General features: G+C 46.4%; 1 protein-coding gene across 1 annotated transcript in view; it reads left to right on the top strand.

Annotated features, from left to right (window-relative positions):
• The first annotated feature begins 663 nt into the window (after positions 1-663).
• IGF2R (insulin like growth factor 2 receptor) overlaps positions 664-25,535 on the top strand; it is a 108,967-nt gene continuing 84,095 nt past the window's right edge. Inside the window, exons 1-2 of the mRNA XM_027081948.1 lie at positions 664-969; positions 21,275-21,414. Coding sequence (XP_026937749.1) covers positions 821-969; positions 21,275-21,414 — 289 coding nt within the window. The 5' untranslated portion in view covers positions 664-820. The remainder of the gene's footprint in view (positions 970-21,274; positions 21,415-25,535) is intronic.

Below are 25,535 nucleotides of genomic sequence, written 5' to 3'. Positions count from 1 at the left end.
AGTCACATAGTATGGGTTTAATAAAATACTTGAATAGAGGGATTAATAAAGCTTTGCTGAGTGGCACTCGTTTGATAGTTACATTTTTGCCTCCTCTATATTTCAAGTTCCTATATTGGCGCCGCCCTTCCTTATTGTAGGAAGCCCACGCTTGGGAAATAACATTGTCACACAAGGTTGTGAGAAGCTCTGCTGGGCAATGTTAAAGCCTCTGTTAGGGCTCTGCGATCTACTTCCGTAGGGCAAGAAAAGTGGGTTCCCATTCATCAAGGATCCGAAATAACAGGGCTGTGCGGTGGCATTTACGGCACCTTAAGTCTAAGCCTTATTTTCCCCTCCCTAACGGTCGAGGGTGGGAAACGGTGACTCCAAGTTGGGAAGCACCTACATCGCGACCCAGAGCGCGCGCTGGGAGAAACTGAGGCGGTGGCCGGGTCCCCGCCGTGGCAGCATCCGGGACGCAGGCCTCGAGCCCGCACCTGCGCCCGCGAGGCCGCCGCGCCGCTTCCTGCCCGGCGCGTGCAACGCTCACGTGACCGGGCCTGGGCGGAGCCCGGCGGGCGGGGATCACCTGAACAAGCGAGTCATGTGAGCTGGGCGGGGGAGGGGGCGGTGCCGCCCGGCGGTCACGTGACCGGTTCCGGGGCCGCAGCTGAGTCCAGACAAGCCGCGCGCCTCTCGGGCTTCTGCTCTGCTACAGCTCCTCGCGCTCCTCTCCGCCTCCGCCTCCGCCCTGGCGGCGCAGCCATGTCCCGAACGCGGCCCCCGGCAGCCGCGCGCCGCTAGCTCCGCTCCAGCCGCGCAGCCGGGGCCCGGCGCGATGGGGGCCGCTGCCGGCCGGAGCGCCCACCTGGGGCCCGCGCCCTCCGGCCGCCCGCCGCGCTCCCTGCTCCTGCTGCAGCTGCTGCTACTGGTCTGGGCCCCGGGGGCCGCGGGGACCCAGGGCGCCGAGTTCCCCGAGCTGTGCAGGTGGGTGGCCCGCCTGGGTGCAGGCTTCTGTCGCGGTGCCCCAGCGCGCGGCGGGCGGGGTGGGGGGCAGGGGCGCTCGGGGGAGGGGCCGGGGTCCCCGAGTCGCCTCTGGTCCGGGCTTGGGTCAGCCCGTCCCCGAGGGAAAGTTGCCCGCGTGGTGGCGGAGGATAAGAGACTGGGGGTCATGGGCGCGGGCGGGGGGGCGCGGGGGGCGCGGGGGCTCCGGCGGCCCGGCGCTGGCTGGGGTCCGTCGCCGGACCACTTGTGGCTGTCACTAAGTCCGGGGCGGCTTTGTGTGCGAGCGGCCGGCCGCCGCCACCCGCCCGGGTGACACACTGCGGCCACCTCACGCCCAGCGCTTGGCCTCTCAGCGGCGTGCCTGCGAAAGTTGGAGGACGCAGGAACTGCCGCTCTGCATTGTTCCCACTCCACGTTTTCCTCAAAGTTCCACCAGCGGGGCTTTAGAGGGGCCATTAGTGTGGAAAGACTCACCCGCACCAGTGGCCGTGGAGTTGGGGGGTTTTGGTTTCATTTGCTGATTGCTTTCCTCCATGTGGGTTTTCCATTTTTTCTTTAAAGTAGCCTTTCTGCAGAAGGTGACTTTTTGGGTTTTTTTTTTTGGATCGGGGGAATGGAGGGTGGTCATCCAGTATTGGCTTTCAAGACTTCACCCTTCACTTCTCCGAGCCTAACTTCCTGTCTAGTTGTTCACATGATGTCATTGTCTCTGGGTGGATTATTCTAGTGGAGTCTTTGGCTCTGGGAACCATGATTGTATAATCGCACGTCCCAATGAGGGCTGTTAGTGTCCTGCCATGGCCGGGAGTCCTGGGGCTGGGGAACTGCCAATTCCGAGAATTTTCTAACCAACTTTCTCTGGACTGTTTAGGATGATGGAAAGTACAACTTTTATTTATTTTTTAAACTTTGGTTAAAAAAAAAGTATGAAAAGTTCTGAAAGATGAGTGAACAGTCAAGTTATCCCTGGTGTTAGCAAGTTACTTCGCAGAATGAAGTGAGGTTTAGCCCACTTTGAGCTGAATTTTGAGTTTGTGGTGCCGTTTATGGGGTTCACATTCTTCCCTGGCATCAGAGATGGTCCTATTACCCCTGAATTCAGAACTTGGAGAGTGAGGCCGAGCTCACAATCGAAACGGAAAGGCCCGTATTCTTTCTTTTCCCTTTTTTGGAAAGGGGTAGCGGGGCGGGAGGGAGAGTTTACAGCACATAAGTTAGTAGGCCAGTTAGCCGCCCTAAGATAGTAGTTACTCACGGAAGCCCCCGTTACAGAGAAAAAGGCCCTAGCTGACACAAGGTCAAGCTGCAACTGACCTTTAAAGGAGGAAGTTTTGGAGTAATGGCTGCTGTGACCAAACGCATCTGTGAGAAGTTAGCTCAGCTGGGCTCGTGGTGTTGAAGTCTTGGTGGTGTTAGCAAATTGGAATTGATTTCTTAATAGTTGAGGTTAAAGTTGGCCTCGAGGGCAGACCCCTACTCCGCGGCTGCTGCGGGGGCCCTCACTTCTGCGTTAGGGTGGTATTGTCCCAGCGCCTGGAACCTGGTTTATGATCCTCATCTCCAGGTGGACTTTGGCCTCTTGGTCCAGTAGGAAATGGCCGTTGTATCTTGAAATGCTTCGCCTCATGGTCACACGTGGGCATAACTTAGGAAATGCTCCATGGTGTTCTGAGGGGATATGCATTTAGCATGTGCCCTCTGAGGTCTTAGGAGAGCTTTCACGTTGGTTTAGGTCCTTTCTGCCAGCCTTCCTCAGGACCGCAGCCCCAGGCAGGTCACAGCTGGGCTTGTGCACATTTCTTTCCCGTTACTGCTCTGTGGTTTCTCCTTGAGACTTCCCCATAGCTGTGTTTAAAAATCTACACTTCAAACTCCCTACCTGCAAAGTGAATTCTTTCTATTTGTTCCTGTTTCAAATGGATTCCTTGGCTTAAATACTCATTAAGACTTGTTTCTTTTTTTTTTTTTTTTACCCTTGGGGAGGGGGTTTAAAAAAATTGGTTTTCGTGAATGAGGTAACACTGGCTAAAAGTTCCTTAACTCTATCGCATATTTGAATGGGAACGTGGGCTGAACGTCTTTTTAAATGCAGTTTGAAAAATTCTACCAAGTAGCCCCAAAGCCGGATGTTTTCAGCTGCCTTTTATTCCACCCCTGGGCGTCCACTTGTAAATAACTCCCCAGGTCTCACTGTGAAAAGCAGACTTCTGCTGTTACTGTTTGTGCAGCTTGTCGGTGGTAGCAGTCCCCATAGACACCGGGTCACGTTCCAAATGTTTGTAAATTGGTTGCTTGTAACGAGAAACATGTTTTTCCGTGGAAGACTCTCCTGTTCCTGGTGGTTTGGTGCCTGGCGCGGTTTCCAGATCCCCTCAGGCGCAGGTTTGGGGTGCCCGGATGCCACCCAGCATCAGCTAGAGCCCTGGCAGGCAGTTCTCGTGTCACTGGAAAAGGGAGTTGGATTTCTGGGAAAACCACCTCTCCTCCCAAGCCCAGCTCTCTAGAACCTGAGAGGGTACTTTTCACCTGCAGTCCCTTAGGACCGACACGAGGGAGGTCTGGGCCTGCTTCAGGGTTGCCTGCAGGGCACCCGTGTGGCTCTGACCCCTCCTGGGGTGAGGATGGTGGGCAGGGTGCTGTCCCCTTGCAGTTCGTTAATGGCGGGGATGAAGGCAACAGCGAAGCAACTGACTCAGCAGCAGCTTTCATATCTTTGTGTCTGTGGAGAGAGCTGGGCAGTGAAAAGCAGGCACGACAAAGGCAAGTTTCCCAAAGTGTATCTGCGCTCTCGGCACTTTTAGCGCTTGTTCGTTGCAGAGCCTCAGTTGTGTGTTTTTTAAGCTTCACAAGGATTGACGCACCAGGTGAGTCCTGTGCTGTGCAAAAAGTCGGTGATTCTTATCACTCACCTATTTCTCGGGAGGTGGTGTGTAGTAGAAAGAAAGCGCTTGAATCCAGAGGCCAGCGTGAGTGCCCGTGGGACTGGCACGCATGGAGGGCCTGGGGCCCGAAGGAGTGCTGTGCTGGTGAGGGATGTCCAAAGGTCGCTGGGGCAGGACCCACGAGAACAAGAGGTGAGGGGGGCAGAGGGCAGCCATGCAGAGTCACCAGAGTGACCAGAAGGTCCTCCACTTGTCCACAGCTTTACTCTTTACTGTGTGAGATACATTTTGTAAAAGGCCATCTTACATATGTAATCGGTTAGTTTCCACCCTTTATTTTGGTGTTAACGTTCTCAATGAGTGCGGTTCTAACAGTTTGTACTAGTTATAAAGTAACGCTTTGGGCTGGCTTGATTTAGTTAGTTAAGTACCTTAAAATTTATTCAGAACAAGTTTTCCCCCAATTGCTTGGGTATAAATGCTGGAAAGTTTTTGTTACATTGAGGACAAGAGAATAATGAAGCCAGCTGGGAGTTGAGGTTGGTTTAGTTGATGTTTCTAAGGAGATATTTTTTTTCCCTGTGATTTTTCTGAAGGAATAGTGCTTATATGCCTAATTTAGGCCACATGTTGAACCTGGACCACATCCATTTGTGTATGTTTCTTGCAACAATAAGTGTGTGTAGCCCAAGATTGTTAATTAGGGGTATGTTAGACCGCATGCTTTAATTCTTAGAACAGCGTCCTGACAGATTCCCAGGGAATGAATTCCTGATTGGGCTTCATGTCTTTTATCAGTGTTTCACGGAGGGATTTTTAAAAGATGGGGTTGAGTAAAATAATTTAGATGTCTCACCTTTATTTTGATCTTGGCCTATAAAACTGTAGTGTGCTGGGCAGAGAGAATTCATGAGGGTCGAAGAACTGGGACTGATGGTGGAAAGTAGCTTGTTCCTTTGCAGATACTGTTCTTTTTCTCCTTTTTCTTTTCTCTTTCCTTTTTATTGTCCCAGCCACGAGCCCTCTTGGTAGTGCCCCCGCTGATCATGGAGGTGGAGGTAGCTGAGATCCGGTATACCTGTGGGTCCTTTGTATCTTCCTCATAGCTGGCTCATGACCAGTGAGGGACAGAGGCCTGAATTTATGCTAATGGTGTCTCCTCCCTTTTAATCCTGGCAGGGTGACACAGGATTCATTTATTTTCCAAGTATTCCTTAGGCATTTCTTAAGCAGAGGGGAAAACTGGGAAGGGCCAGAGCTGGAGTGGAGACACCACCAACTGAACAGATCCAGGAGACTGCTGGCTACGACTGCTCCCCCCAGGGAGGCAGCAACAAACGTCCTTTTCCCTTTAGTTTTGCTAATTTTATTTTATTTATTAAAAAAAATTTTTTTTTGCAGTTTTTTAAATTAATTTTTTTATTTATTTATTTTTGGTTGCGTTGGGTCTCTGTTGCTGTGCACTGGCTTTCTTTAGATTCGGGGAGCGGGGGCTGCTCTTTGTTGCAGTGCGCGGGCTTCTCATTGTGGTGGCTTCTTTTGTGGAGCACGGGCTCTAGGCGCGGGCTTCAGTAGTTGTGGCACGCGGGCTCTAGAGCGCAGGCTCAGTAGTTGTGGCACACGAGCTTAGTTGCTCCACGGCATGTAGGATCTTCCCGGACCAGGGCTCGAACCTGTGTCCCCTGCATTGGCAGGTGGATTATTAGCCACTGCGCCACCAGGGAAGCCCTGCAATTTTAAATAATGTGTAGTCTTAGTTTTGATTTTCTTTTTGACCCAAGACTCATCTACATGTTACTAGTTTTTGGCTATTATGAAACAAAGCTGTTGTGCATATTTGTGTGTAAGATTTTGTGTGGACATACGCTTTTTTTTTTTTTTGATACCTAGGAGTGGGATTGTTCAGTGAATGGGGAGTGAGTGAGTTGTCAAACTGACTTCCAAAGGGGTTGTCCATTTTGTATTCCCATCAGCAGTGTGAAAGTTCCAGTGTTTCTACATCCTTAACAACACTTGATCGTATCAGTCTTAATTTTAGTCATCCTAGTGCGTGTCTAGTGGTACCTCAGTGTGGCTTTAATTTTCATATCCCTGCTGACTCGTGGTGTTGGGCATCTTTTTCTGTATTTCTTGGGATGCCTAATGATGAACATCTCTCATGTGCTTATGGACCATTTGGATATCTTTTGTAGTGATTCTTTAAGAAAAATTGTTTTTGTTTTTCCCTCTCATCCCTTAACACACTTTTTTGGGGGGTCATTTTACTGTGTTTTAAGAGTTCTTTATATATTATGGATCAAGTCCTTTCTCAGGTACGTATAATGTGTATTTTCTCCCAGTCTTTGGCTTTTTTTATTTTCTTAATATATTCTTTGAAGAAAGGATAGTTCTTAATTTTGATGGACTTCAATTTATCTTTCTTTTTTTTTTAATTGTTTGTGCTTTGTGTAGCCTAAGAAATCTTTGCCTGTACCAAGGTTTCTCAGCCTCAGCACATTTAACATTTGGCCTGGATAAATCTTTGTTGTGGGGCCCGTCCTTAGCATTGATAAGAGCACCCCTGGTCTCACCCATTAGATGCCAGGAACAACCCTTCCCCCCATTTGTGACAAACAATAATGTCCTCAGACATTTTAAATGACCCCAGGGGGTGGGGAGGAGGCAAAATTACCTGCAGTTGAGAACAACTGGTCTACTCTAAGGTCAAAAATATTCTCTCCTATGTTTGTTTCTGGAAGTTTTATAGTTTTAACTTTATGTTTAGCCCTGTGATCAATTTTGCTAGTTAATTTTTATGTGTGATGTGAGGAAAAGGTGAAATAGAAATAGATCCGTTTCTATTTCTTGATGTTTTATATAGGAGGCTTGCAGCTGTGTTTTTAAGTGAGCTTGGGCTATAATTTTCTTTGCTGTACTATTCTTGCCTGAATTTAGTATAAAGAATGTTTGCTTTGTGGAGAGAGCCAGTTAGCTTTTAGTATTTTATATGCTGTGGAACAATTTTTGTATAGGATGGACAATTTCTCTTCCTTAAATTTTGGTAGAACTCACTAGTAAAACTATCTGGGCCTGGTGCCTTTGTGGAGGTAGAATGTAGTGGAAGAGGAGTTTTGATTATGGTTTCCATTTCATCTACTTTGTTTATTAAGATTCTGTACTTTCTTTGAGCCAATTTTGATAATCTGTATTTTCTGAGGAAATTGTCATTTTAATTATGTATTCACATATAAACATGTAGCATGCTACATATTTGCTTTTGGAAATACTTTTTGAATCTGTAGGTACATTTTAAAAATTCCTGTTTTTTTTTCCCTTAACATATTTACTAAAGACTTTTCTACCCTTTTTTAGTCTTTTCAAAAGAACTAGCATTTTAATTAGTTAATTTATAGTTGACTGCATCGGGTCTTCGTTGCTGTGCGCATGGGCTTTCTCTAGTTGCAGCGAGTGGGGGCCACTCGGTTGCGGTGTGCGGGCTTCTCATTGCGGTGGCTTCTCTTGTTGGGAAGCACGGGCTCTAGGTGCACAGGCTCAGTAGTTGTGCCTTGTGGGCTCAGTAGTTGTGGCTCACGGGCTCTAGAGTGCAGGCTCAGTAGTTATGGTGCACAGACTTAGTTGCTCCGTGGCAAGTGGGATCTTCCCGGACCAGGGCTCAAACCTGTGTCCCCTGCATTGGCAGGTGGATGTTAACCACTGCACCACCAGGGAAGCCCATAGCATTTTTTTTTTTTTTTTGGTTCACCATCTCTATCACCATTAAATCTTGATTTTATTAATTTCTGCTATTTCTAACTTCTACCTAATTTTTATTTTTTCTTTTTTTGAATTTGTTTAATTGAAGTATAGCTGATTTGCAATATTGTGTGAATTTCTGCTGTACAGCAAAGTGATTCAGTTATACATATATATTATTTTCCATTATGGTTTATTACAGGATATTGAATATAGTTTCCTGTGCCACACAGTAGGATCTTGTTGTTTATCCTCTTTTTTTCTAGTTCGAGTTGAAAGCTTAGATCTTTTAAATCAGTTTACATAACTGAGGGATGAATTTAAAGCTATGTGTTTCTTTGTCCTGAGTCCTATACTACTTAGGTTTTGATACATAGTTTTTTCATCCTTCAGTTCTAAATATTTCCTTCTTGTACGCAAAAGTTCTAACTATTTAAACTTCCTGGGCCCACTAATTTTTAAAAATCTTTTCTTTCCCCAGGTAAATGGAATCCCCACCCCCACCCCACCCCCGCACTGTGGGCAGTAAATGTGGTGAAACTGTGGCCTAGCACCTAGTCAAGTTAATAGTGTTCTGTGTGTTTGGAAAAAATGTTCTCTGCTTGGGTCAGAGTTTCATTAATGGTGCTGTTCAGCCGTTCTTTATCATAACTTACATTTTGTTCTGCTGGGTTTCTCTTTTATACTTTGTATCTGACTACCACTTTGGTCAGGGTTCCAGAAGAATGTCTCGTGTTCTGTCTCCCAGGCCAGCAATTCTCCTGTTGTTCATAAGCTCTTCAACTTTCCTGTTTTTTAAAAAAATTCCAACAAGGTTTAGAGTTGATATATATTCACAGCTGCCTGTTCTTCATGGATGCCACAGCTCTTCTCATCCCGTGGGAGATGCATTGTGAAGTCCTGCTCCGATTGCTCTATTAATTCTCTTTCCTTGGGCCCAGTTTCTTTGTTGGCATTTGTCATCTCATTTTCATGGTGTTGGTGCCCTCGTGACGACGGGTGCTTCTTGATCGTGCTCTTTGCAGTAAGCCTTCTCCGGGACATTTGTGGTCTCTTTTTGTGCAGCTGTGCAGGATCGAGCTGGGAGCAGTTGTTGGAGCTTGGCTGCAAGTTGCTGGGGGGAGACTGGGGGGATGGGCAGGGCGTTCCTCTGGCTGGTGTGTCTGTGTGGCTGGTCTGAGGTGCTTTTCTGTCCCGAGTATCACGCCCAGCCTTGTTCCTGCTTGGAGACAGCTGCTGGATCTCTGTTGATTGCGGTCGGCAGGGTACAGTGAGGGCTGCCTGCAGGTGGAGTCGGGAGAGCCGGGTTCCTGTGCTGGTGTGGCAGATCACCTCTTTTCTCTGGATCTCCGTTTCCTCCTCAAGAGGGCCGAGAGTGGAGTTTTGGAAGTCAACTGTCCAGCTTTTGAATGTGGACAGTTACCGATCTGCTGAGTTTTGGTTTCCTTCTGTGTCAAATCAGGGTGCTAATCGTGTTTTTAGGGTGGTGTGAGAACCAGAGTGCGTTTAAGTGCTTGGCCATCCTCAGTGTTCATAAACGGCGGTGGCGGCAGTGATTGCTTTATTTCTATAGGTTAAGAGTCTCTGCGTTAGGTCAGTGATATTTTTAGCTGGTTACTCTGAACCCCCGGCTTCTCCGTTAGTGCCTAGGGCTTTCTGCCTCAACCAGAGGGCGTTTCGTCTTTATCCATTCTAGCCATTGGCACTCCGTGTAAGAGTCCTTTTGAGAAAGAAACATCTCCATCATTTAAAAAAGCTTTAAAACCACTGGGCTGTGTGACTCTCAGGGTCCGTTTTGCATCCAGAATTCTGTGGTTGCGAGGTATGTATCCTTCAGGATTCCTTTAGCTCTGAGTAGCAGAAAGCCCAACTCGAGTTCGCTTGCACAAGGAGGTGTAGGGTTGGGCGGGTGCCAGGTGCCATATGTCAGGCGGCCCCAGGCCCTTTCCTGCCGTTTTCTTGGCATCGCCCTCCTTCCTGTGGTGGCTGCATTAGTCCACCATCCAGGGGAGAAGAGAGAGCCTCCTTGTTTGTCTTTTGTAGGGGCCCTGGAGGCCCAGAGGACTAATGCACGGTGTCCGTGGTCAGAAGGGGCTCCCTGGAGGGGGTGGGTGCTGGGTTCTGGGGCGTTTGTTGTAGGTGGGGAGCGGGTGCAAGAATGTGGCCGGCGGGATGGATGTGAAAGCCCTTCGTCAGCTCCACTTTGCCGTACAACTTAAGAACCAGCTGCTGCTGCTGGGGTTTTGAGGTGCCCGAAGCAGTGTGTCACATGCCTATTTCTGTCCTTATGGTAACCAGCACGGCGGGGGGGCCGGCCTGTGTGCAGGGTGGGGAGATCCCAGTCCCTCTAGTTTCTGGGAGCATGAAACTTGCCTTTCAGATCGACCAGAGACCTTCGCTGGCATTTTGCTGTTGCTTTTAGATCCTTTGGTGAACCTGCGGAGGGCAGCTTCCCCAGGGCTACAGAGCAGAGTCCTGCACGTGTCACTGCTCATTGGGGGCCAGGAGAGTTGCAGGAAATCAGAGGTTGTGAAAGTATCAATTCTAGTTTTGTTTCAGGATATGGAGGGGCCAGGGAAAGACGAAGGAATGTGGAAAGAGTGAAACGTGGCCTTTGCCGGTGGCAGCCTGGGAGGAGCTGTCTTTTATATCAGAGCCTTTGTGCTTTAATGCTGTAAATATCCTTCGCACATACGTGTGTGTGGTAATAAAACATGCGGAGCGCACACGGAGAGCTCATCCAGGGGTCGACAGCCCACTGGGTCTTGATCGTGTGTGACGTTAATTTGTTACCATCTGTGTGATTCTCTAGTTGAAAACCAGTTAGACATTTAAAAAACACTGTTCTGTACTGAAAGCCACTCCCCAGCACTCCTGGCCTCTCACCCCTGGCCTGCAAACAGAAACCCAAACCACCAGCTTGGACGTGCTGAAGGGGTGGCTTCCTAGAAGTGACAAGGGCGCGCCTCCACCGAGCCACCTTGTGTCCTCTGAGGCCCCTCCACCTGCTGTCTGCCGGAGGAGTGTTACCACAAAACAGAGTGAGAAGCCCACAAGGCTCTCTCTCTCTCTGCCTTTTGAGGGTGGATCCTTTGCAGGGGGCCGTGTGAGTTAGACACTTGGGTGGATGGGCTGAGTGAGGCAGGGGAGAGGGTCTGTGGGTGGAGCTGTTGCATGGAGGGTGCACTGTCCCGGGGTCTTGCTGTAGGCGGAGACCTGCGCGTCTAACAGGGGAAGGGTGTTCTAGGCAGAGGGACCCACGTAGCAGTGCTCCGGCGAGGATGCTGGCTGACGTGGCTGGAACACCGTGAGCAAGGGAGAGGGTGGAAGGCAGGAATGTTTAGCAGAGGATTAGCTGGGGGCCAGGTCCCACAGGCCATCAAGATGACTCTGAAAAAGAACGTATGTGTACGTATAACTGAAATACTTTGCCGTACAGCGGAAATTAACATTGTAAATCAACTAGACTTCAATAAAAAAATGAAAAAGAAAAGTACAACTCTGGCTTTTATTCTGAGGGAGGCGGGAGCCTGGGAGGATTTTGAGCACAGGAGTGACCTAGAGGGGAAGCTGGTATTTCTGATGGACCAGGTAAGAAGTTATAACAGATTGGACCAGGGTTGTGGTGACAAGTGGTCAGATTGTGGATACTTTGAAGGTGGAGCTGATAGGATTTGCCCATGATTGGGTATGGGATGTAAGGAAAGAAGGAGAAAGGCGGACTCTTAGGTTTTTGGTCTGAGCAATCGAAAGGATGGAGTTCCGTTTTCAGAGGTGGGCAGGGTTGTGGGGAAAGCAGGTTTAGGGACTGCCTGGAGGGATTGGGTGGAGGTTGTGACAGTGTTTGCAGGTCATTCAGGGAAAGTGCTTGGGGAGGGGTGGGGGGATATAGTAGTTCTTTTAGATGAACGCAGGAAGGTGACCGCTGACACGGCACTGTGCTTCCGGTCCCCAGCTGGGTGTTAGGGTTTCTGAGTTGTATGACCCCAGCATCTTGAAGGCAGAGTCTTCTCCTGTGACAACATCACTGGCCTTTGTGAAGAACTCCCCCCAGAGAGTGGCTTCATCAGTATCGCGAGCTAACCAGCTGAGCTGACTGCCCGGAAATTAGGAAGGCAGACTTCCTCTTGTACTGAGGGCTCTGAAGGAAGGGTACCAGATCTGGGAGGGTTTGGGGGACATTGGTGATGGCGTATGAGGGGACCGAGCCTTAAGGTTTGATATCTTTGCTGTGGGCTGGGTTGACGTTAAAGGCAGTTGAATTCCGACATCCATATAATTAAGGAGGAGGCTTAGGCTGGAATTCAACCCTTCTTTCTGCATTTGAGGAACAAGGTATGAGAGCATCTAGATTTTAAAAAGGTCCTCAGCGAGCAGGGTTTCGGGTTGAAATCCTGGCCTGCATCCTGGTACCACAGAGTTGATGGGAGGAAATACGGCAGGTGTAGCAGAGGCAGGACAGGCGGTCCTTCGTGGTAGATTTCTGTTGTGGAGTGCACGTGCCGATTCACCAAGAAGCCCAGCCTTGCGGTGCGGTGAAACCTCTTGAGGGAGAGTATGACCTATCCTTTTCCACAAGGTTCCCATTCATCGGACCTCTGTTCTGGTGGCAGCTGGTGGCTGCATGGTGCAGGCTTGGGTGCTCCCAAGTGCCTGTTCTGTCTTCTGAGACGTCCCAGGAGGTGGCTGGTGTGTGCGCGGATCTCTGTGTGTGTGAGCGCGTGTGTGTTCAGAGCCCCCGGTCTCTGTCTTGAGCTGCTCCTGGAGATGGCCCCCAAACAAGGGTCTGCCCCCCGCCTTTCCGTCTCCTCTCCAGGGCCTGGCAGTGTCGTGTGACAGTCCTTTAGGATGGACTCAGCAAGGTAAGTCGGTGAACTCAGTTTTTAGGCAGTCCGAGTCCTGCTGTTGATCCAGGTGAGAGCTTAGATCGTAATAGTCTCAAAAGCTCCACGTTCCCAGTCTTGATTTTCCTCGCTGTGGCTGTGAGGTAGACAACTTTGTAGACTGGAAAGGTGGGGCTCACAGAGCTTAAGTGTGTCCCACAGGGCTGGTCAGGGCGAGGCAGGATTCAGGCCCAGGTGTGTGGGCTCCTTCCCCTGCTGCCCTGGCACCTTTCTGGGGGAGCTTGCCTCTAGTTCACGTGACCTCTCCCGGTCACTCACTCGCGATGCTGGTTTTAAAAGCATCCCTGCCAACCCCCTGGTGCCTTGGGCCCTAACGCTGACTTAGAGCCTCGTCTCCAGCGGATCCCTCTCCAGACACTGGCTTCCTGCTCCCAGACCCTGCGTAACTACCAGGGAAAACCAGAGACTAAAGTCTGGCATTTCCTTGCTTTTTTTTTTTTTGCTGGCTCCATATCTTTATCCACAGCTTTGTGGGTTTCTTAGAATAGGAAGTGAAGTACTTCCTATATAAGCGTTGGCCATGATGCTGTGTCAGACTCATGTGTCCCCCGGCCTTCAGATCAGGGTGCATATTTATTGTGTCAGATCAGATTTTTCTCTCTCAGTGTCAGCAGCAAAAAGTTGACAACAGTGGTTACATTATGCTCTTGACATTTCTGCTGCAAATGTCCGTTTTGGAAACCCTGCCTCTTTCCATGACCTCCTTTCCCTCTGCCATTTCCCACCACTCCTTCCCCTCTTCCTATTTTAGGAGACTGTTGCAGATTTTGAAGGTTGGTGGTCTGGAGGTATGAGCTGAGAAACTATCTGATGATGATAAGGGGCAGTAGTGAGCCAGATGTTTCCTGAATGTTCTGTTAGAGGACTTGGATGCAGGCCAGAAGCAGAGAAATCCTTTTTGATGTTCAGGTTGCAAAGACTTTGCATTCCCCTCATCCCCCAAATTTGGTATTCTCTGCTCACTCTAGATTCAGAAAAACATTCCCTTTAGCCAGTGACCATGCTATGTGAGTTTAGCTTGTATATCTTTTTTTTTTTTTTAAAAAGAAAGCCAAATTATAGATTCGTACATGCTTACTAATTTTGTTACTGATTACATCGTACCTCTATCCTGCTTTATGTACCAATGATTGTAGGCTGGTAATCAAGTGTTTAACAGCCACATGGCCATTACCATAACCCCAAGACTCATGGTGAGTGGGGGAACTAAGATTTCAAAAGAGTGTGGCCGTGTGGCCACATGTGAGTGAAGGACAGAATGAAGGTTCATGGAGCTGTTTTGGAGGGAAGGGACTTAGTTTTCTTTTCTAAAATATTTTAAAAACTTTAAAAAATTATTAGTATTTTTGGCCACACCACATGGCTTGTGGGATCTTAGTTCCCTGACCAGGGATCGAACCCACGCCCCCTGCAGTGGAGGCTTGGAGTCTTAACCACTGGACCACTGGGGGAAGTCCCAGGGACTCGGTTTTCTAAGATTTTTTTTTTTTCTTTTCTTTAAGGGGTTGGGCATACCATGCGTTTTATAGTGGGACTTTATATACTTCATTTTAGATGTTAGCTCTTTCAAAAATTTAGAAAGAACCGCAAATTATATTTGCAAGGTGTTGCAGTTTTGCAGGTATTCAGTGATGATAATATATGAAAACTTGAGAGGTGTCACATTAAGACACCAGTGTCACATAGTTGAGAATAATTGTCCAGTTGTAGCCTTCTGGCTCCCCCCCCCCGCCCCCCCCCCCGTACGCGGGCCTCTCACTGTTGTGGCCTCTCCCGTTGCGGAGCACAGGCTCCGGACGCGCAGGCTCAGTGGCCATGGCTCACGTGCCCAGCCGCTCCGCGGTAAGTGGGATCTTTCCGGACCAGGGCACGAACCCGTGTCCCCTGCATCGGCAGGCGGACTCTCAACCACTGTGCCACCAGGGAAGCCTGGCTTTTTCTTTTGACTGCTCTCTTTTGGACAGATGTTTGCACCGCATTCAGTGGAGATGGCTTTATGTTTCTCTTCATGACGCTTTCTGATCTCTAGGCACTTGTGATAGCCAGTTAGATTTGCTTCTTCCTTGCTACCTCTAGCTTGGTCCCGTTTTGACCAGGTTGCGTTCTCAATGTGGCATTTGCCGAACAGGACTGGCAAAGTAGAAATGCCTTCCTGCCTCTGGGTTGGTTGACACAAGTATGCTACTTGTGTACTTCCTTCTAATTGGTGATCTGCCAACACCTTTCAGGATATTATGAAATGTAAACCAAATGAGGTTAAAATGGAACCTCTGTGCCACCGAATAGACGCAGACTGACTGCCATCGTCCAGGGTAGTTTCGGCAGAAGCGGTGGGATTACAGTCAGGGGCAGATGGTCTCAAGTTTTCTTTAACCAAGGGAACGACAGCCTGTGTGCTCACCTTATACAGTGAGATGAATTGTCCACCTCCAGGGCATATCTCAGCCACAGAATTCATTTTATTTTTGTATTTTTTAATATAATTAATGAATTTTGGCTGAGCTGGGTCTTTAGTTGGGGGATGTGGGCTTCTTAGTTGTGACATGCATGTGGGACCTAGTTCCCCGACCAGGGATCGAACCTGGGCCCCCTGCACTGGGAGCGTGGGCCACCAGGGAAGTCTCCAGAATTCACTTTAGAATCAGATGTTATCTCTTAAAGCCATTTGCCTTGTGTGCGACTTCTGTCCTCTCCCCTGCTCCCTGCTGGCTCGCTGGTTCGATCGCAGAATGCTTCCCAGTTACTGATGACGCTATTGGACTGTTGGCTGAGGTTTTCGGAGGGCAGCTTTCGGCTGAGGTTTTCGGAGGGCAGCTTTCTGCTGAGCTAAGGAGTCATTTTAAAGGAGGGTGTGCATCTGAGGCGGGGAAAACAATACAGATGTGTTCCTCCTTAGTGGAATCCTCAACCGGCCTGGATACAAAAGTGAGGTGAGGGCAGCCCATGGGGAGGAGGGGGCTGAGGGAATTGATATTCTTTCCATGGAAACCAGTTGGGTGTGGGAAATAGGTTGCTGAAGGCAGTGCCTCTGGTGTGTGGCAATTCAGACTGTGCAAAAGAGGAAGCAGAACTGGACGGGATGGGGGGGAAATAGTAGCAGAAGTTGAAAACTTAGGCAAGAACTTGAGCTCAGAAAAGTGTCTCATCTGTTGATCAGTTTCACATAGGGTAGCCTGGATCTTCACAAAGGTCACAGCCTCTCTCTTCTCTTGTTGTGGAGCATGGGCTATAGACACACAGGCATCAGTAGTTGCAGCTCGTTGGCTCAGTAGTTGTGGCTCGCGGGCTCTAGAGCGCAGGCTCAGTAGTGGTGGTGCACGGGCTTAGTTGCTCCACGTCATGTGGGATCTTCCTGGATCAGGGCTCGAACCCATGTCCCCTGCATTGACAGGTGGATTCTTAACCACTGTGCCACCAGAGAAGCCCCTGGATCTGCCATTTTAGGGGCATCTATTGTGACAAGATTTAAATTGTAAAGTTTCCTGGAATGGTTTGCCAGCTTCAGTGTTATAATTGAAAGTAAATATTTTCTGAAAAGTTAAAAAAAAAAAAACGTAAAAAAATTGAAAGTAAATGAGGCAGTTTACCTTAGTGTAAGCGCTGGCCCGTGGGGCCGAGACAGGCCTGGCATAAGCCTGGCCTTGTCATTTCATACTTGGGTGATGTTGGGCAAGGAGCTTCAAGTCTCTGAGCCTTGGAGTCTCTGGCTCTGAAGCAGAGGAGTTCGGGAGAGTTGATTAATGGCGTGAGGTGCTTGGGTGGCTTGCTGAGTGGCCGTCAGCACCTGTGGTTGAGAGTTTGCTGTGACGCGTTCTTAGTTCACTGACCGGCTTCCTTCCCAACCTGCCAGCATATATTGATTCTGTCCATATATATGTCCATATGTCATTCTGGGGCAGAGGACACTCCTGTCCAGAGCCACGGGGCAGTTGGGGATGCCAGACACCTAAGAAGATCTAGTGATGGGTGGTGGGAAATGCCAGGAGGGCTGGCATCAGAGCTAAGGATGCAGCAGGGACTAGCCCACATGGTCTGGGGGGCATTGCATGCGTACCCGTGTGTCTAATCGTCAGGTTTGCTTTGAAATGAATTTGGAGTTTTTAAGAGGGTGAGGGGGACATTGGCTAGCAGCATGTTATACTCTGGAAAATGAGGTAAGAATGGCAAGGATTTTGCTTGCTTTTGCTGATTTTCGAAGCCAGGGTTCTAACACAGGTGGTTTTGTGTCCGGAGGAACATTTCTAACTGGGATTAGGCTGCCTCCTCAGAGGATATGAACTGAATTTTGCAAGACTTGGAAGTGGGTGGGGCTTCTGGGTGATGCTCCCCGGGGACCACCCGCTTCCTCCGGCCTTCGTGGTTCTTCTGCGCCACCTCTTTGCATCCCTGTTTCTCACAGATGAGATGGAGGACGGCATAGAACCATGGTGTCTTTTAGAAGAAGACTTGACCTGATATATGAGTGTCAGAGTTTCATGAAAATGCCCACTGGGGTTTCATACCTATCCTGCCGCAGGAGATGCTTGTAGCGCAGATGTATTTAAAACATTTGTGTGTGTGTGTGTGTGTGTGTGTGTGTGTATCTCTGAACGAAGACTACATTTCCACACAACTTGCAGGTATTTTATTCCACCGTTTGTTTCCTGCTAAAAGTTTAAAATTTTAATATTACAGCTTAGTTTTCTCTTTGGTCTAATATGTTGGTCTCATTTTTTTCCTGTTAGTTTTTTTTTCCTCTTTATTTGTGTAAGTCCAAGTAGCTTAGTTTAGAATGTAGACTTCCCTGGGAATCTCAGCTGAACAGTCTCAGTTGCTTGGCTCTTAAATAAATCATACTGTTGGGTTTCCTCATTTTGGCTGTACATGTTCACTTTATCGCAGAGAATTTTCTAGTGGAAAACTTTTGGACAAAAGATTATTATTCATTAAATGTATCATGAAATGTTATTTAGTCTATGAACTTTTATTTCTGAAGCCATTCTCTGGTTCTAGAATATGATCATGGTGCTTTAAAACTTTAGCATAAATTTAAAGAATGGTTTCAGCCTAGGCCATTCTGGTCATGTGGCCTTCAATCTGGCCAGGAGTGTAGGATCATCTAGTTCCAAACAAGTAATTTTCTTAAAAAGTGCTATCAGATATTTCTGTGATTTTCAAGTTTAATGAAGTCATCTTTAAAAAATATTTCCTCCTAGTGAAAGCTTATCTAGATGATACTTGAATGTAACTGGGGGCATAGCAGGATACACTGTAGTTTTGGGAGTATGCTCCGTGAGTTTTCAGATCGATGATTTCAACAGAGTGATTATCCCTGAGCTCCTGTTGATACAAGGCACTGGGCATGTGTATCTGTTTTAAAGCAAAACGCGTCCATTGGAATCCAAGCGTTTCAAGCCCTGACAGCCTGCAGATGCCCTTTCTCCAGTTTTAAGGGAGATGACTTAAGGACTCTTTGCCCAGGTGCTGCAGTTTGGATTTGTGAGTTGCTGCCCTGTGGTGCGTGGTTAAATGAAAGTCCTGAAGAAACCCAGCACTCACGTACTTTCACAGGGTCCTCACCTCTTAATCTGATAACCGCTTATCATTTTTTTTTTTTTTTTTTTTTTTTTAGCAGTACGTGGGCCTCTCACTGTTGCGGCCTCTCCCGTTGCGGAGCACAGGCTCCGGACACGCAGGCTCAGCGGCCATGGCTCAAGGGTCCAGCCGCTCCGCAGCATGTGGGATCTTCCCGGACCGGGGCACGAACCCGTGTCCCCTGCATCGGCAGGCAGACTCTCAACCACTGCGCCACCAGGGAGGCCCACCGCTTATCATTTTGATAAATCTTGACAGAAAGCAAATATGATGAGATACAAATAGAGAAAAGAAATATAGTTGACTAGAGCAACGTCTTTCTTTCTAGGAACGCTGCTTTCCAGATAATCAGGACAACATCCCGCATTTTACTCTTTTCCATCTCTTTTCTGCTCCACAAACACAGGCACTTTCCATCTAGCTTACTTAATTTAACTATCACCTCTGCAAAAACAGCAGTGGGTTTCTGTTTTAAGAAAAGCGTAGCATTTTCAGTAACCACACGGATGTCTTTGGAGTTGATTCCTACTCATTCAGTCATTCTCAAATACCTTCACACACCTCTCATGTTCTTAGGATTCTGGAACACTTTAATGATGCCATTGCTTTAAATTTGGCTTTAAATCTGATGTCTGCTATCCTGGAAAAACTTAGGGGTCCTGAGTAAGAGATTCACGATTTTCCTTAATTATAATTAATAGAAAAGTTTACTAATACTCTGCACATGAAAACCCTAGCTTAAATTTTTAAGGAAAGATCCGCAGAGTGGGTCTTTGAGTGGCCTTTCTTTGCTTCAAGTACAAAATCAAAACTGCTTCCTTTAATCTGTGTGACCAGGTGTCCCCATCTCCTGGGCGTCATCTTCTCCTGGTCTCTCTATCCACCTTGCTCCAGCCACAGGGCCTTCCTTTCTTTTCCATCCACATGCTGAGTTTATTCCTGCCTCAGGACCTCAAAAGGGCTAGTAAGTCTGCTGGATATTCTGCCCACCACGTCTCCCCCTGGGTTGCTCTTTGTCATTCAAGCCCCAGGGTGAGTATGATCTCAAAAGACTTCCCCAACGACATTAAGTAACTACTCGGTCATTTCCTATCCCATTCTGCTATTTTGTTTTCGTAAAAGCATGCTGGTGTTAGGAGATGGACTTTTCCTGTGTATTTCTTTACCTGTTTATTTTCTGTCCTCCCCTGGAATATACACTCCAGGAGGGCAGGGGTTTTTTGGTCTGATTGTTGTTTGATCATCGCTGTACTCCTCACTAAGTACTTAAGAAAATATCTTGTGAAGCGAAATGAATGAGGGTTAGTGTAGGTCAAAAGAAGCAGGCCTTGATGGCTGATTTTCTCGTGCCTGGTATTATTTGGGTCATTTTCTCGGGCCATGTAACTCTCCTGACTCCGGGAGGTATCTCTAAGGTGTTACCGATGAAGAAGCTGCGTTCAGTGGTAACTGCTTTTGAGCCCAGCTGGGCCCTCACCAGAGCAGCCCAGCCTGTTTTTCAGGTTTCTTGCACTTCAGAGGCTGTCAGAACTCCCAGGGGAGCATTCTGCAGCCCTGCCTGCGTGCTGACTGTGCCCAGGTCCTTGGCTTCCTAGCAGGTGGAATTGATGGGTCCCCAGACCTGGGTTCAGGAGAATGCTTGGCTCCTTGCCTGCCAGTAACCCTGGGTTAGGGCTCCTCCATTGCTGGGCGGGGCTCTGGGGAGGCGGGCTCTGGTCAGGGAGGGGTGTGTTGCCTGGTGTTTTGTCTCCGCTGTGGTAAGTGGACTCCTGGGGGAGTGCATTCTCTCATCCAGCTGGTACTGCTTTGGATACTCCTGACACACACACAGGCTCTTAGGGTTTAGCACCCTCAGGATCTCACACCCAGGCCCTCCACAATTCCAGGATAGGCCTAGCCGAAGCAAGTCTGATTTGATTTATCTTCCGTTCAACAATACTGTTGCATGAATGTATCCTTGCGTTTTGCGGGGAACTTTTTATTTTCTTTCCTCATTTCCTGTCTACCCTTGCTGAGGAAGTTTTACAAAATGGACACAACATTTTCCCTGGGAAGAGTGGAGAATTGAGAATAATTTTTTATGACAGGACTGACAGAGCATTATCGTTGACCCTTGCACAGTGTGGGTGTTAGGAGTGCCACTCCCCTACCCTGTCCACCCCCGTCGAAAATTCGCATATAACTTTACAGTTCGCCCTCTGTATCCACGGTTGCTTCAGCCAACCGTGGATCATGTAGTTCGGTATATGGCAGTACAGTACTTAGGGGAAAAAATACACATATTAAGTGGACCCATGCAGTTCAAACCCATGTTGTTCAAGGGTCAGCTGTGTTTTGTCCCAAGTGTGCATTTTGGTTCATAGGCAGTTTGCTCAATATCTACTTTGCCAGAGATTTGAACAGACAGCAAGTTTTTTTTTTTTTTGCGGTACGCAGGCCTCTCACTGTTGTGGCCTCTCCCGTTGCGGAGCACAGGCTCCGGACGCGCAGGCTCAGCGGCCATGGCTCACGGGCCCAGCCGCTCCGCGGCATGTGGGATCTTCCCGGACCGGGGCACGAACCTGTGTCCCCTGCATCGGCAGGCGGATTCTCAACCACTGCGCCACCAGGGAAGCCCCAGACAGCAAGTTTTAATGCATGTAAAATGCTGGATAACATTGAATCAACCTAAAGTAAATTTTGTCTGATTTTGGATCAGTTGCCTCATGGCACAGCTTCACCTTGTCAGTTCAGATCTGAACTGTAGCTGTAAAAAGTAAAACCAGAGCTAGAACTGTCTTTCATGCCATAACTAGTTTTTAACTAAGATGAAGTTAAAAACAATCATCTGGCTTTTCAGCATTCCAGTGTGATTGGAAAGGTCACTATCTTAAAATTCAACATGATTCTTGAGCAATGACTTAGACATCTGAGCTGCTATTCTTAAATTAATGGTAGAATTTTAAGTATTTCAATGTTCATGGAGTCTTGAGGCTGCTTCAGGGTGGATTGAACCAGAGTGAGGTGGTATTTAGCGGTTTCTGCCCTGGCTTCTATTCAACTTAACATAGTTTGACTTTAGTATTTTTGGCTAATGAAAGTGTATCTTCTGGGTTATGGTAATCTTAAGCAACTGTGGCTTGAATATGAAACTAGAGAGAAGTTTAATTATTGGCAGATCAGTGAGAGTGACAAATTGCTTTTCTTCCTTTCTAGTTATACATGGGAAGCTGTTGATACCAGAAATAACATGCTTTATAAAATCAACATCTGTGGAAATGTGAATATTGCCCAGTGTGGAACATCAAGTGCTGTTTGTATGCACGACTTGAAGACAAACAGCTTTCGTTCCGTGGGTAAGTAAAACTACCCTTAAATTACTGGATGTGCAGAAGCCCAATTTTGCAAAAATGACTCTATGTATATACAGCTGTCTATGCAATTACATATGCTTATGTACATAATATACATTTTATGCTGTATAGGAGTTAAAAGTGGTAACAATTTAAACGTCCAATTTGAGACCAGATTAGGTTACTCCCATCTAGCGGATACTATGCAATCATTGTGAAGAATTACGCACGTTTGTGTTTATTGATATAGAAGGATGTTTTCTCCATGGATCTGCCTCCTCATGTTTTTCTTAAACCCTGTCCTTACTTTTCTCCCTGTTTCACCTCATTTCCTCTAGTACCTAGATCCCTTCCCCCTTGTATCTTTCCGCCTTCTTCTGTGGTGGTTTGAGTCTCAGGCAGTCTGTATTCACATGGGGTCAAAGACGGTCACTGGTTTTGGGCTTACACTAAAAACTAAATAGTCCTAAGGACTGCCCATCCCAGAGGAAAAAGCACAAACCTTTCTCTCCTAGGTAGGGCTCATTTCATTTCCCCCAAAGCCCTCTTTTTTTGGTCAGTATCCCTTTCCTTTGGCAGGGTAATCCAAGTGCTTGACAGCCCTACCAAGTTACATGGAGTGGGAAAGGGGCAGATGCCTAAAGAGACGTAGGGCAGACATAAAGGCAGCCAGTGCCATCCTTGGATGTGATGCCATCCTTGGATGTGATGTCATGGATGTCGGTGGGTGGTGACCTTTTGACCAAGGTGTTCTCAATGGTGAGGTCTGATGGTGAGGGTCAGTCATGAAATGGAGACAGCGTGTGACCGGGGACAGTGCAGCAGTGAGAAGAGGGAACTCGGTAGGTTTTTGGAGTTGGGAGGGGCAGCTTACTTTGGTAGCTCCATCTCTGATCTTGAATGGAAATTCCTAAGCACAGTTCAAAAGGGCTTTTTAGAAAGTAATGGTTTAGAGTAAGAAGAGCGAGGTCTGGGAGGTCTCCTGGTCAGGTCCAGCGTGTGTTTGATTTCCCTCTCTTCCAGCACGGAGACGGTTTAGATTGAAAACACTGCTAAGAGGGATTTGAGGCCCTGGGTAGAGATCTGAGAAAGCACCAGGTTGTTCTGAATTCTTGGACCAAATTTTATTACTTTGTGATATACTTAAAAAACTTGGAAATGAGATCACCAGTTTCCTGGTTGGGATCTTCTGACCATTCAGAGAGAGAGGCCACAAGTGGGCCTGTTGGCCAGTGTTACTTAGGTTTTCAGAAAGAGGAAAAGTAGTTTTCCTCTTGACTTTATTATAATACTTGGCTATAGCATTTTTGGCTAATGAAAGTGTGTCTTCTAGTTTGTGGTAGTGCAGTATAGTGTAATGTAACGTAGATGTATACCAGATGCACACAAGTCACTAGGAGGGTGATTTGTGAGGTTGGCACAAAATTTGAGAATGACCAAGTCAGGTCGGCTTTGAAAGCCAGGCAGGAGAGTTGATATTTTCTGGGGTAGGTAGTGGATCTGTTATAGGTTCTTTGTGATGATAATGGGGGAGGTAATCTGACAGAATGTGTTTTTAGAAAGCTGGGCCTGATGGACTAGGAAAGGTTGGTTAAAAGGGAGAGTTAAAAAGATGAATTGTTACTAGTTGATGATGATATAAACCAGCTGTTTCTAATCTCATTTTACCCCCAGACACACATGACATACTTTTCCTAGGGCCTCAAACTCCCTGAGGGAGAGAATGGTATGCTAGATGATGTGTACTTTCAGCACTAGTGGTTATTACCCTGTCCTTCAACTCGGGAAAGCACACTACTATGAACGAATGAGAGGGACATTAACATTATCACAGATAATCTTGAATCTGATCTAATTTTGCTAATTTGTGTTGTACGGTAGAAATAACTAAATTTGTTATTGTAAATTTAGTTTTATAACTAAATAATAACGAAATTTGGTGTGCACTTACATGCCAGGTGTTACGTTTTTAAGTAGACTATCTCATTTAATTCATTCAACAACTTTTGCAGTAGATGATCTCATTTCCCTCATTTTATAAATGAAGAAACTGAAGCATTAAATGGATAAGCAGCTTGCCAGAGGTTGCATGCTTATGGATTTGAATGCTGGCAGGCCAGCTGCAGAGCCTGTCGATTTATTCAGGGTTCTTGTTCTGCTAGTCACAGGGTCACATCAGACAGTTGTAGAGCTAATATGGGAACTACGGTGGGTAACCTGAACTCCTGGCTCTTAGAGGACAGCTGGAAACTAACATGAACTTCCTAGAAAGGAAAAAAATGTGAATTTTGAAAATAGCCACAAAAACTGGAGCAGATCAGAGGAACAGAAGAGTTAGTTTAACAATAGATCCAAATACATACGAGAACTTAACGGATAACCTAAAATTTGTATGTAATTAAGCTGTTTATCTGTTAGGAAACAACGTTAGACCTCTCCTTCATATTGTGTAACAGAAATTATGGATTAGTTAAAATTAAAAGTAAAAAGACAGTAGAACATTGGGAAAAACCTAGTAACATAGAAACTTAATCTGGAGGAGGTAGGAATTTCTCTTAATAAATGGTAAGAAAACCCAGTAGAAAAACGGCAAAGTCTAAGAACAGGCAATTCACAAAAGAAGAAATCCAGATGGTCAACTCAGCTTCATTAGTAAGCCAGGCGTAAATGCAAATCAAAGCAATAATGAAATCTAGTTTTCCTTCAGTCACATTGGCAGAAGTTTAAATGGTTGAATCATGGACTACTGGCAAGGAGCCTAGAAGCGGGCACATTCGTACATTGCTATAGGAAGATGGTTGTCTGTAACCCTCTGGGAAGATCGTTGTTGATGTGAGTTTTATAGTGCCCGCAAGGGCAGTTTTTGTACTTAGAAACAAATATTAAGACCTCAGTTTTGGTTTAAATAATATTACATTATTTTTGATAAAAATCCTGTGTTAGTTCTTCCTTAGGCCAAGGATATTATATTGTTACATGTATAAATCTAACAGAGTTTAGCAGTCATTTATATGGGGTCTGTGAACAACCATTTGGTTCCATTTACAACCGAGTTGAATCATCTTCACATTTTAAAGTGATTTATACATTTTATATATTTGATTTCTCTTTAAAGTACTTCAGATGTCTGATCTGACAGTAAAAACTTAAGGACTAATAATAATTCTTAAAAATTTAATAGTTTAAATGTAGAAATATGATAAACCTGAAGTTCTCTTAGTTGTTCAAATACTGTCACAATTCTAAATCAATTGCTTAGTTATAACCTTTGAATTAGTTATAAAATTAGACATTGCAAGTATGTAAAAATACTGAATATGTTCACATTCCTCCTAAAATCCTAAATATTAATACCATGGTTTTCATTTAATTAATCTTTCTGAGGGTTAAAAACTAGGTGTCCACTTCGTGAAGGCTGTTACCAGCCCATTTTAACCGAGGTAGCAGACCCACTAAGGAAGGATGTTACGTGAGGTTACTCACCACCAAAGCCTGGGATGCTGCCTGGCTTTTTTATAGGTGACCTGGGTGTAGGATAGAGTGAATTCAATTGTAGTTGCTGGTCATGTGACTTCATTTACTCTTAAGGAGCCTGACCCTTGACTTCAGGTGATACTTACTGTCTGATTCTTGTGTGCACTCACAGAAATCTACAACAGCTATCCAGGTTGATCGCTAGATTCAATTTTGTGTCTCTATTAACATGTGAAAATACCTTTTCCTCTTGTATCTTTAACTTTCTAAAATTATATAATTCTATTGGATATTTAAGGTGATATCTGGTTGATTTTTAGGTATAACTCATGTTTTCATCTCATTTATAGTCTCTCCTGGTTGTCTGGCATTGTCCATCAAATTTAAAAACTTAGATTCCTGTAATGTACTTTTGTAATCTTACCAACAATGGAGGAATTAATACTGTACATAGATTTTTGTACAAAAAAATTACTTGGAGCATTGGTAATGGTGGCAAATATGCTGAAACAGCCTAACTATGGGGATAGTTCAATAAATTTTAGTGTACTTTATTGATTTACTTGGTTAAATCACACCATGACAGATATATGTATATATAAATATTTTTAAAACAGCCAACGCTTAATATTCATTTATTTATTTGTAAC

Source organism: Aethalodelphis obliquidens, unplaced genomic scaffold, assembly GCF_003676395.1.
Source record: "Aethalodelphis obliquidens isolate GAN/ISIS:26980383/991018 unplaced genomic scaffold, ASM367639v1 scaffold3, whole genome shotgun sequence".
NCBI classification, from domain to species: domain Eukaryota; kingdom Metazoa; phylum Chordata; class Mammalia; order Artiodactyla; family Delphinidae; genus Aethalodelphis; species Aethalodelphis obliquidens.
This window is presented reverse-complemented; position numbering and strand designations above follow the sequence as displayed.